A 13,138-nucleotide genomic window follows, 5' to 3' on the forward strand; every position below is an offset into this window, starting at 1 on the left:
AGAGAGATCAACAACAGTTTTTCAACCTGGCTATTGGCATTCATACTTTTAGCACTCACTGTTTCGCATTTACTCTTGCTGTTGGCGTTAATTAGATGCGATCAGCCGCGAACCACAGCTGTCCATCGCGTACCACAAAAGCAAAAACAACAAAAAGTAAGTATTATATAGACCGGGCGCCGATTTGGTTAGCAAGTTTAATTACCTACACAGGCCCAGGCGAATGACCGCATTGAGGCATTAAGTGCAAGTAAAACATTCGCTAAATAAACACTGAATACTTATATTTACTTATATTCCCACGGTGTACTTTCAAAATATAAATTACTCGAAACACCGATTGTACAAATATCCACATATATATTTTTATTTTTTAACAAAAGCTGCTTTCAAAAAATGTTCACTGAAATTGTGAGTAGACAGAAGTAACTAAATAAAATTAAGATTCTTTTAACAAAACAAATTTTGGGTTTATTTTTTCTGCGAAAAGTCTCTTTAACCTCGTCAACAGATGTGTGTGTTTATCCATAAAATCGTTTCTATTGAACTATAAATGATTTTTCCCACATGGAAACTCTTTTCATCGACATTTTTCAGAGGAAATTTTCAATTTATAGAAAAGTTTTGCAATCCTTCACAAATCATTAATGCACTTTGCTAAACTAAAACTTTAGATTCATTTAATGTATATAAAAGTTATTTAATATTATTGACTCAATATTTCTCTAAAGTTTCTCTAAGGAGAACATTTCGATAAGGACTGATAATAAAGATCGAGATTGTTCAAGATTTAAGTATGAAACTCTTTTCAAATGTTCCTAATATACACAGGAATCTAAATTTTTTCTCAAAGAAGTAAATGATTCATAGGAGATTGCAAAAACTTTTCTATAAATTTAAAATCCCTTTATGAATCATTTACTTAGCAAAGTAAAGTTTAAAGAATAATGTAATGTAAGAGTATAAGATAAACTTGTCAACAAATTTCATTTAAGGATTGATTAGCGAGGTTTTTTTTAGAATTTTACTATATGGACAAATGGTATGGTACAAGTGCTTATTATTGCAAATGAAAACATAAATTAAGACTTTTTAAGGGTCATTAAGGATTATAGTTTAGTATTTACAAACATCCAAGTGCATTTGCACTGCAAGAGGTGACTTTCAAAATTGGTTACTCAACATTGTATACCAAGTAAGGCAAATTGAATGTTGCAGACATTCTTATTTAAATGTTTAAGTAAATTAACACCTAGAATATTCAATTGTTCAGCGCATTTGATAAGCAACGAGTGAGGGGTCACGTAGACCATAATTATTTTGCTTAGACCTTTTTTTCTTTTCTTTTGGGACAGACAGCTGCAGGTGAGAGGCAGGTAAAAGGTCAAACTGGAATGGCCAGGAGTAATCGTTGACAGATTTATGATTACGACAGCTAACATCAGGCATACGAAACCACCTCAATTAACCAGAAAAAAACCAGTCTGACCCTGCCTCTAACTGTCTTTAAATGGCTGGCTGACTGATTGACTGAGTGTTGCAATTGCTTTGCAGTACAAGTACAAGAACTAGAAGCCAAGTTAAATAACCGGACAGTTTGGCATAGCATTTAACGCAATCGGAACGTGACTTGTAAGCTCAGCTCAGCACAGTCGCCAATCACCAAAAAAAAAAAAAGGCAAAAACATTAAAAACTAAAGAAAAAGAGAGATAAAAAATTAAGGTAAATTAAAGGTAATCTTGCAAACAAGAACAGCGACAACTTGGCCAAATTGCAGTTGGCAAGTCAAGTGAAGCGAGCCAGTTGTTGCTCCTGTCCCCATGTTGCTTCTAAGGTTGACCAGCCACACGAGTTTAACTAACGGTAGATACTTAGGTAGGTAGGTAGTAGGTAGACAGATAACTGCAACTTCAACTTCAACTCCAAAGCAAGTTGAAAGTGAGGTACATAGATCAGACATTCAGAACAGCTGCATTCATTTGTTTACTTGTGCATTTTACCTTCAAATTACCGCCGCTGCTGTCCTTCAATTACAACCAGTACTGATACGCCCTGTCCAAAACCAAAAAGCAAAATACAACGAAAAAAACACCTTTAAACTTAATAAGCTGCCGACTGAGCAGCAGCAACAACAACAATGGTAATAAAGTGAGTACTCGTGCATACAAAACATTTTTCGCCACGAAGGTTAAACCCACCAAAATGAACAAAAAAAAAATCAAAAAACAAAAAAAGAGATGAAAAAAAAAACAGAGGGCCAGGCTTAAATGTTGTCTGTGCCATGGTTTCTATACCCTTGCAAATTATACAGTAATACAATGTTTATGAATAAAGAAATGAGAACAAAAAACACATATTGAAAACTACATCTTAAGATTCTAAGATTACATATTATACAGGAAATGGATTTTCAGAAACTGTTTAAAAATATAAATTTTTTAACAATGGTTGACCAGTAACTTTTAATATATAGAATTTGGTCTTTCTATCTTTTAATATATAGTTCGAAAGTCTAAATTCGGAATTGAAAATAGCTAGCTGTAAGGTAAAATGAAGAAGAAATAAAATATTATCCAAAATTATTTTCTAAATTAAGAGGTGAATTATATACTTATGGATAATTTATAAACATTTAAGACAGACGTATTAGCATTTTATGTAAAATCAATTAAATTGATCTATTGGTTAATTGCATTTTACTTGCAAAAGTGTATATACCCTTTATTACTATATTTGCCTCAAAGAGTAAATTCATTGCTGCTCAGCCAGGCATGAGGCATTAAAAAATAGTATTTAAAAATTATTATTTTCATATAATTTTTCCATCTTGCAGATGGGGCTGATTACGTTTTTGGTTTTTTGCATTTTTCGTTGTTTTTTTTTTTTTTTGTTTTTTGGTTTTATTTCTCGGCCAACGGCAAGACTTAGCACATAATTTAGATCTAAATGAAAATGTCATGGTTGAATCTGGTATGAAACTATTAAAATTAAGACAAAAATCGCTTGATCTAATGCCACAGGTAACTATGTATGTTATATGTACATATGTATAGTTAGAGAAACAAGTTTACTTGTCCACAACATTTTTAGCGTGTTGAATCTTTATTCAGTAGTTAAGTTGTATTATGCCCCTTATAGCGCAGTTGTATATCTTTTTTTGTCAATTCCCAATTACATTTTGGCATTTATTCACTTTAAATTTCCAACCATTTGTTTGCTGATATATTTTCGTTTGTATAATTCAACAAAAAACTGTTAAGTAAAGCAAAGTTTTTTAAATGATTAAAATATGACTCCACCAGATGTCTGTAATGCAAATATAAGATGTATTTCTGTATTTAGTCTGATTGTCAAATAAAATTAAATTCATTAAATATGTAATTGAAAGTTTATAACTTTCAATTAAAGCTAAAAATGACACAACAGGTTTTTTTTGCCGCAATAAAACAAAAAAAAATGCAGATCTGTAGCGTTATTCAAAGGATTCCTTCTTTGCTCCTTTGGAAGCTAGATCAAGGTGAATAAAAAGATTCTAGAGACTTGTATTTTAGATTATATCCGTCAAAGAGGTTCCTTAGTTAGTTGATTTAAAAGTATCAGGAAAATGTATACCTTCCAAAATATCGTTTCTTCTTTTTGATATACGAATATACAACCATGTGAGTAGACTGGTATTTTGCCTTTCCGGGCGATTTTCCAAAGTTGTGGAAGAGGTTTATTGTCTCAATCCCAAGTCTTCCACGGTGGGGTTTTTGTAAGAATATAGTTGATTGGTAAGTAAATCGATTTTTTTTTGTAAACAGGCTTCCTATAAATATTAGCACATACTCCGAGCACAACACGCACAACCTAACCTCTCTTCTTCTTTCCGATATTTCTTCATCTCGATTTTGGTTCATTTTGATTAGATCAAAAATGTTTCAATTATGCTTAAAGTCATATTCGACATACATACATACATGTGTTAAAAAGTTGTCATGTCGATAATTCTGATTGTTGTTGTAATTCGTAATTCAACAAATTTATAGTTATTTTTTAAATCTGGTTAGATTACGACCTATTGAAATTTAAATCGAACTTATTATTATTTTTTAAAGATATGTTTTTTTTTTTGTAATACCAAACCGTTCAAGATGGTTTGTGTTTTATTTAGTACCTATATTTGATTGAGATGAGTGTCTCTTAATTTAATTAAGATTAAGCATTTTAAAGACATTTTAATGCCTTGAGGCATTAAATGGAATTGTCAATTAAATTACATTTTGCAAATAAATTCGCCCACACCTAATAACGGAAGCCATCTACGCCTTCTAGGCGTTGGCTTTTTTGATTTTGCCTTGCCACACACATACACACATACAAACCAGTAAATGAAACGCTCCACATCCTTCCGCAGAATTTTGGTGCAATTCAAACACCCGCAGGGTCCCATTTACATGTTCTTAATTTATGCTAAACACGTCGCGCATCTTTGCATTTAATTGTGAAATTAAATTTGATGCGATTAATGTTGACACAACATGCGATTAGTGAGATGGCACCCAACTCTTTGCTATACCAACTCGCATCCCTCTCTCTCTGTATTTGTGTGGTCTGCCATCCTTGCTTTATCAGGTGCTCGGGTGCTCGGTCAGTGAGAAAATAGGCTTTGAAGATTCTTGATCTCGTTTCGATTAGAAAGGGCTGGGCGAAATTCTAAGTAGCCCGACCATTTGAAGTGCATTTGGCAAATTATCATTTTGTTTTGTATATTATAGGTTCTGGTTTTGGCATAAACAATAATTAAATGTAGACAAATTAAATTTAACACAAGAGCCAAAACATAAAGTGACAGCTGGGGCGAGTTTACAACTAGTAACCAAAACCAAAACCGAAATGCACACATACACACGCACACACATAGACACTACTTAGAGATGTCTGCATAATTATGTGGTTGATATAGGTGGATGAATCGAATGGGCTGAATGGGCGAATGCCTGACTGGCTGGCTGATTGTGTGAGTGGGTGTTCAGGTTGATAATACGCAGTTTAATTACAGAAACATCACGAAATACTCACAAACAACAATAATGACAAGTTAAGTTTCAATTGTGCAAAAGCCGATAATCGAATGCTCTAAATATATCAAATTGGTTGATCTGGCTATACATACATATATAAAATGATTTCTAACTTATTGCTTTTTATCTAACGTTGTTTATATCATATTTCAGATTTTAATGGCAGAACAATGTGGAAAATACTTTTTTATTTAGAAGATATTAAGCCTAAACTAAACAAAGACAAAAATATGTTTTAAAATATTTTTAGCTAAAGTTATATCAACATCCATTATAACCTTTTAAAATTTAATTTTTATTTTTTTATAGGTTATTGAAGCATTATTTACTTTGTTTTAACATACACAATAATTAATTTCACTACAATTTTAATTTTGTTTAAATTTTTATTAAATCTTGGTTATTTCAGACGTAAGAAAAATGTTGTTTACTCGTCTTTAAATTATCTTTTAAAATTTTCCACTTAATATCATTTGGTCCTTTTTTATAGGTATGTACATATATATATCATATATCATTTGTAGCATAGACATTTCATATTAAATTATTTTTGTAGGTTGATAATAATTCTAATTGATGATAATCTTAATAATTCTAATTTACAAGGGGATTATGTTTCTAAAAAAAATTAGGCTTCTTTGCATTTGTCTAACAATTAGAGTGATGACTTAGTATGACTATTTATATTTGGAGTTCTTCCACTTTTTTAAGAGTCATAATTAAGATCTTCTGTGCGTTTAACTCGCTCTCAAATCGTTGGCTTTTTATGCAAACATTTCGATATTATGTACCTATATATGTACTAATTCCTGATCAACTTGAAAACTCGATTCAAAAAAGAGAATGGGGGTGCTTCTTCAATTTCAATTAGTTTTCAATTCTTATGTTTGTTTTTACATGTTTTCTTTAATTACATTTACTTATACTCTTTTTTATTCTATCCTGTCTGTCCTGTTTTTTTGTTTATTTTTTTTGCAAATTGTTAGCTTTTGAATTACGATTCTTCCACTTTTTACTCTTTTTTATCAATTTATGATTGTTTAATTAATGCAGCTCATTAATATCGTTTTATTTATATAACATTGTGACGTTATTTCATTAAAAATGTATTTTGCTTTATATCTTAATTGCTCTTATGTTCATGTTTATAAATATTTTAATCTAACTTGATATTTGGTATTGTTTCAAGTTAATATACTCAAAATTCATATGCATTTTCTTCACACACACACACACACACACACACTTTACTACACACTAACATAGAAAATATGTATGCATAAATTCAAATTAATTTGAAACTGCCCCAAACTGCCAATTTCTCTCTCTCCCTCTCTTACTGGCTCACGCATCACTTTTAATTTTGCCATCGGAGACAATGTACCTTGGTCCTGTCAGGTACATAACAGTATCTAATTGTATTTGTGTGATTGTATGTGTGTGAGTGTGTATGAACGCTGTTTATTGGCATCCATTAGATAATGGAATTTATGCCAAAGCATTTGTAGAGTTACCGAGTTTCCGAATGCCATATTAAAGTTTACTCTAATGTGAATATTGTGCAGCAAATAGCAAGTACAGCCAACATACAAACTTGATATTCTTGCTGTCACTCAATTGCACAGTATTCATATTTACACTAATTAACACTAAAGTTTCAGCATACAATGAAAAGACTCGCATACATAATGGTAATTAATGCGCTTCATAATGCATCAAAATATGAATTTTTTGTTTTTTTCCCCTTTATTTGCCTGACGAATTCGAAATACTCTTAGTATTAAATCCTAATAGTATTATATAGTAAATTCAACTTTTGATCAGTTTTATTATTATACTTATAATGAGGAATGAGTATGAAAACAATGAAGAAACTAAGACATTGACTTACATGGATTGCTGAAACATATACAAAATATTAAAAATTGGAGAATGTTTTTTAATAAGTTAATTTTTGTTGTTCAAAAGACAGTAAAGGACCTCAAATACAACTGTTGTTCCTTCTTAATTATATCTTTTGTTGAAAATCGTACATGAATGAAAATTGGTTAAAAACAGTTTTGCTTTGGAATATTTTTAATTTCGGTCAATCTGCATTTTAATTAATTTTTACTCGATTTCACAAACTTCCATCTTAATTAATATTTAGTATACATATTTAAAAATGGCACCAACCACTTGGATATATTCATATATCTAAGCATGCTTTTTTTTATTGAAAAGTTTTTTAAATTTTCTTACTGATGATTTCTTTCATAAATTATACAAAAAATATATTCCTGCTATGTGTTTTTGTTTGCCTCAGTAAAAGTATGGGGAAGTTAAAATACTTTAAAATAAAGAGTATTGAAACCAAATATTTCCATGTACTATTCATTTAGTGTCTACGTTCTGGGCATCAACATACACAGACATTTTATCCATTTTTTTGCAATTCAATGAAATGCAAACAAACATGTAGAAAAAAGGAATCAAGCAAATTTACTGTCCATTTGCACTTATTTTCCTTATTTACACATTGTTTAAAAAAACAGGGAATTGACAACAACAAAAATTTGTGAATAGTGCATTGATTAATATAATTAATACAACTATGACCAAATGTATAAAAATAATATGATTAATAAATGAATTATTGGCAAATATACATACATATAAGATCATAACTAAATATAGAAAGAGTCTTTAGGCGTTTTGGGTAATTGAGTTTTGAGTGAAGTATTGGGAAATACCCGTTTCAGAACCATTAAAGGAGAAGCACTTGTAAAATTTTAAGCAAATTTAATTCTTAAACAACCGAAAATCGAAATTTCGAAACCGATAAACAGGTTTCCAATGATATCATGAATTTGCTGTACGTATGCGCTCTCCAAATGTATTAAAGCGACACAAAACCCACCCAAGAATTCAGATGAATTTGTATGCATTACGCCATATGAACATCAAAATTATAATTTTCGCAATAAAAAAAAAATAATCTAGCATGAAAAAAAGTTATTTTGACTTGTTGTTGGTGTTATTTACATATATATGTGCTTTTTGTTCTTGTTGCTTTGTCTCCTTTATATTTCGTATTGATTAAGAATTTATTGCGTTGAGATAAATTGTGTTGTTGCCCTGTAAGTTAAGTGCGGTAGGTACCGACTTGAAAGGGTATTATGAAATATTTTGAAAATCAAAGGAATTTATATAGTGCTATAAGCGAAACACTTTTTTGTAATAACGTTTTATTATTCAAAAGACTGAAATAAAATTTAATCAAGGTTAAATTTCTCAGTGGGTTAAGTTTTTGTAAACTCTGCAGAAATTTAAAGTTTTTCAAAAGCATAACAATTCCTATAGATGAAATTTAGAAAACATTGTTTAGAATTTTCTGTAACTTTTAAACGTGGTTAAAAATTAATTTGAGTATTTCTTAACAAGTATTTCAGAGTATTTGAAAACCAAAATGTCATAAAATTGTTTACCAAAACGAAAATTTGCATAATTTCGCATGGAATTATTTGCAAAATATTTGATTTGCCTTAAATATCTTCTTTTTTTTTTTTGATTCATGAAAGATATAAAATAAAATTTAGAATCCGTTGCCCTCTATGGCAAATTCTGGGCTATTTGGTCCTCTAAGCCTCGTGAGTTTTTAAGCAATTTTCATTGACTTTAACAAATAATAGTTTTTTTTTCCAATTTTTTAAATTTTATTAATTAGGAACAGTCTGAAGTTTGTAATATAAATTAATTACTTAAATGATTAATGATTTAATTAAATATGGATACAAGTCTTGAGGCACTGTTAAGTTTAAGAGGGTTATAATGATTACGATAAACATATGTAATTCCGTAGAGCATTTGAGATGCGACTTAATATAGGATATTGTTATTCCTATTTTTGTTTGTTTACAAGTTCTTACGCTCATCATCATCTCAGCTGAACGGGAGATAGAACAATAAAAAAAAAAACGAACGCGAAAAATGAGCAAAAATTCGCATCGCTCGTACTGTACTTATAAGCTTGGTACCAAGCGCAAAAAGTGATCACTTCAATTTCGACACGTTTTGAATCTGGGTGTTAATAATTCGACCTGTACTTTAGGTTAATTTAGTCATATTATTCGATTTGATTTTATTTTTTTTTTATTTTTCTTGTGTGTGTTCTCGAGTGATTTTATGATTAGATCTTTGTGGGCACAGTGCTGATCCCCGGGCTAATGACCCAGACCCAGATAATAATAACATCAAATAATACCGGCGTGCCCAGCCGGTACAAAAACGAACATCTCGCTTAAAATGCTAAATGCATCAACGGACTGAAATTAGTTGGTCTTTAGATTTGCAAGCATAATGTACTACATGTCAATTGTGTTCGGTTTAATTGCTTTAGCTATCGGTTTATATTTGTTCTATGTATATGATTATCAGAGAAGGATTAATCGGTTGACACACAATTGGCCAGGACCGCCATCATTGCCCATTATTGGACATTTGCATATATTGGCCAAATTGGTCGGTGGTCCACGACCATTTAAACGGGCCACTGAGCTAGTCAATTGCTATTTGAAGGATCATCGTGGCAAATTGTGGTTGGGCACACGACTCTATTTACTTGATTGTAATCCCAAGGATATTCAAGCGCTATGCAGTGCCCAGCAATTGTTGCAAAAAACTAAGGATTATTCCATGTTTGAGAACTGGTTGTGTTCTGGAATCTTTACAAGTGATGTAGAGAAATGGACACAACGTCGTAAGATGCTAACGCCGGCATTTAATTATGGCATGATAAAACAATTTGTGAATATATTTGAGCGTCAGGCACGCATTTTATTGCCACGATTCGCTGCATTGGCAGAGAGTGGCGAACCAGTGGATTTCTTTCAGCTAGTCAGCTGTTATACATTAGATACCATATGTGAGACGGCATTGGGTGTTTCGGTCAATGCGCAATCGGGCAAGAAATCGGATTATTTTGATGCTGTCAGAGAGTAAGTAATAGAGTTTTGCTAGTTGGCATTACCGTTTAGATTATGATTTTATCAAACTTAAAATGTTTTGAAAAGAAATACTAAAATTAATACTTGCGTAAACTAGCTCAATCCAATGAAATGAATTAAAGTTAAAAAGGTTTTAAAGTATATAATTTATTTCATTTTCATTGAAATTTTATTTTCAGAATTTTGCACATTATCGATTATCGCTTGAAGAATATCTTTTATCGGAATTCTTTTATCTATAGTTGCACCAAACTGTTTCAACGTGAGCGGAAAGTATTGAAAATTCTTCATGGCTTTACAGAAGGCATAATAAATGAACGCTTGGAGCAAATTCAATCGGATGCGATTAATCGGAATAATAGTAGCATTGAAAATGCTGAAACCGGAGGAAAGCAACCATTGAGTTTTCTTGATACTTTATTACAAGCAACCACACCAGATGGACGACCATTAAAAGTACAGGATATACGCGAAGAGGTTGATACCATTATCTATGGGGGTTTCGATCTAACTGCTGCAACATTAAAGTTCTTTATGTATAGCATGACCATGCATATGGAATATCAAAAATTGTGCCGTGAAGAGGTCTGGCAGATATGTGGTAAAAACAAAGATGATCCAATTACTATGGAACAAGTGCGTCAATTGGATTATATGGAAATGTGCCTGAAGGAGACTTTACGCATGTATCCATCGGGACCAATCACGGCACGACGAGCCACAGCTGATTGTCAAATTAGTGAGAATAATTTATAAAATTTTCAGAGATTATTTGATGTGAATCAATTCCTTTTTTGGCAGATGAGTTCCTGATACCCAAAGGCAGCGATGTAATTATCTCACCCATGTATATGGGACGATGTAAGGATTTCTTTCCCGACCCTTTGGTCTTCAAGCCAGAACGATGGGCACGTGATGCCCAACCTAAAATCGAAGCTTCAACATTTATACCATTTATGTCCGGAGCACGTAGCTGTGTGGGTCAACGTTATGCCATGGTCATGATGAAACTAGTGTTGGCTCATTTATTGAGAAACTTTCTATTTGAACCAATTGGTGAGAAGCAGGAAAAGGCGAGACTTATATTTATAATTACTTTGCATACGTCTTCGCCTTACTATTGTCGGGTCAAGGCAATTGAGTAGACATATTGTGATGGATGAGGAAAAAAACGCATCGATGATTTGATCGTTTGGGGCTAATAAACATTAAGTTTGTATATATGTACATATAATGATTCATTTACAACTAGTGCCCTCAATTAAAGGTGTTAGGGAGAACGAGAAGGCAGCAACAAAGGCCACTGCTATTTAAGATATAACAGATGTATCATTTATGTATTTTGTTATGTATGTATATGCCCATTTGAGTATTCAAATATTTTGCTCCTTGATTAATCACTGATTCTTTTGGAGGCAATCTACTCTTGAGACATGAGTTTATTGATATGGTTATGGTTAAATTGATTGAATTCATTGAAGTAGCATGCTCTGGTAAATTTATCTACTTTTATCCACTTGCCGCACTTTTAAAGCTCCAAGAGCCTCAATCTGATGTTGGTACCCAAACAGACAAACAGACGATAGACAGAGAGAGAGAGAGAGAGAGAGAGAGAAAGAGAAAGAGAGAAAGTTCGTCTCATCTTTTCATTGAACCTTTTGTTAAATAACTTCGAGTAGTGGTACCCCAACTCATTTTTATATATCAATTCATTTCCCTCTCTTTGAAAAAGCCTATTCACAATGATTTCGGTTTGCAAACTGTATTGCATACTTCGTGGCGCACAAATTACGCATTACATTTCCGTTTTTAATGACGGCAAATAAAATACTTTTATACAATTTGGAAATATTTCTCTTTTTTCCCCGTTTTTTTTTCGTCATTTTTTTTATGCACTCGCGACGCGCGTTCGTCTAGAAAATAATTTGCTGTCTCTTACCCTCTCTCGATCTATATATATATATAGAAATAAGTGTATGTGTTTGAATAGGTATACATATATATTTTTTTTATTTTTTTTTTTTATTGTGCACGCTCGCATTGCGGAAAATCAACAAACATTTCCTGGCTGTAATAAATAAAAATACATAAAGCAGCCAAACCGTCGCCAGTCAACGTCGTCGTCGTCGACGCCGTCGTCATCATCATCATCATTCCCTGGCCACATACTCGTAGCATCCATCCTTCGTCCTGCGTCCCACATCATATTCCGGTGCAAATTATGACCGTTGCCTGCTTATTATTACGGCACCATGCAACGACTCGTATCCTTTTTGGTTTTTTTCTTCTTTTTTTTTTCGTTGAGCATATAAAATGCAATTTATTTAAATAAAAATCAAGTTTAATTTGCAGTGTCGTAAATTTTTGTTCGTCGGCATTGAATTTCACGCTTTTGTTAACAAGCGCATAAAAGTTGTTCGCTTGCCAACTGATATACATAAGCAGGAAAGAATGCAGGGTTATATACATATACATGCGTATATACATACATACATAGATAGATAGATAGAAGTGTGTTGAACTCTGACTCTTATCGGCGAGTGCGAACGGGTGGCAATTTGACAGAGTTTGGTGGAGCGTGAAGCAAGTTTATGTTACAAAGCAAACTGAGGTAGTTAGTACCAGATGATATCTTATTTGCATTTTGCTTTTATCAACATGAATATTTTGGCTTAAATCACATTAAATGTCAAGGAAAAAAAATAACATAATCACAGCGAAAAAGAATTAATTTCATATGATGCAAGAAAGTATTGAATGTCTTGGTTCTTTAAAAACAATTGAAAGTTTGTCTATAACACAGGACCATCATGAATTCTTATGAATAAGTAAATAACATGTAAGCATTTTAGACAATTTCTCTTAACTTTTTGGGCTGGATAGAGAACAGATAGTTCTATATTCAATGTATTGATTATTCTTTCAAAACGACAACGAATAGACATTGTAAAAAATCTAATATTTTTCAACAAATTTTCCAGCTTTGGCAGCATTTTATTATTATTTATTTTAAATGTTTTATAAGAAAATGTATTACTTTATTTACAAAGAATCTCTTGAAAATATGCAAAGCTGTTGATATTTTTTTG

The 13,138-nt window shown here is 31.9% G+C and overlaps 1 protein-coding gene across 1 annotated transcript; it reads left to right on the forward strand.

Moving 5' to 3' along the window:
- The first annotated feature begins 9,197 nt into the window (after window positions 1-9,197).
- Window positions 9,198-11,276, forward strand: LOC6645395 (probable cytochrome P450 312a1). The gene is made up of 3 exons (XM_002067923.4): window positions 9,198-10,040; window positions 10,229-10,788; window positions 10,851-11,276. The coding sequence occupies exons 1-3, from the start codon at window positions 9,403-9,405 to the stop codon at window positions 11,192-11,194; spliced, it is 1,542 nt and encodes a 513-aa protein (XP_002067959.1). The 5' UTR covers window positions 9,198-9,402; the 3' UTR covers window positions 11,195-11,276.
- Window positions 11,277-13,138: the final 1,862 nt, after the last annotated feature.

Source organism: Drosophila willistoni (assembly GCF_018902025.1).
Source record: "Drosophila willistoni isolate 14030-0811.24 chromosome XR unlocalized genomic scaffold, UCI_dwil_1.1 Seg143, whole genome shotgun sequence".
NCBI classification, from domain to species: Eukaryota; Metazoa; Arthropoda; class Insecta; order Diptera; family Drosophilidae; genus Drosophila; species Drosophila willistoni.

What these genes read in the sequence shown, in the direction of transcription:
- LOC6645395 (XM_002067923.4), top strand. Translation starts at nt 9,403, where the DNA reads ATGTACTACATGTCAATTGTGTTCGGTTTAATTGCTTTAGCTATCGGT. An exon ending in TATTTTGATGCTGTCAGAGA is followed by an intron (nt 10,041 to 10,228) that starts GTAAGTAATAGA and finishes TTTTATTTTCAG; the next exon opens with AATTTTGCACATTATCGATT. An exon ending in CACAGCTGATTGTCAAATTA is followed by an intron (nt 10,789 to 10,850) that starts GTGAGAATAATT and finishes CTTTTTTGGCAG; the next exon opens with ATGAGTTCCTGATACCCAAA.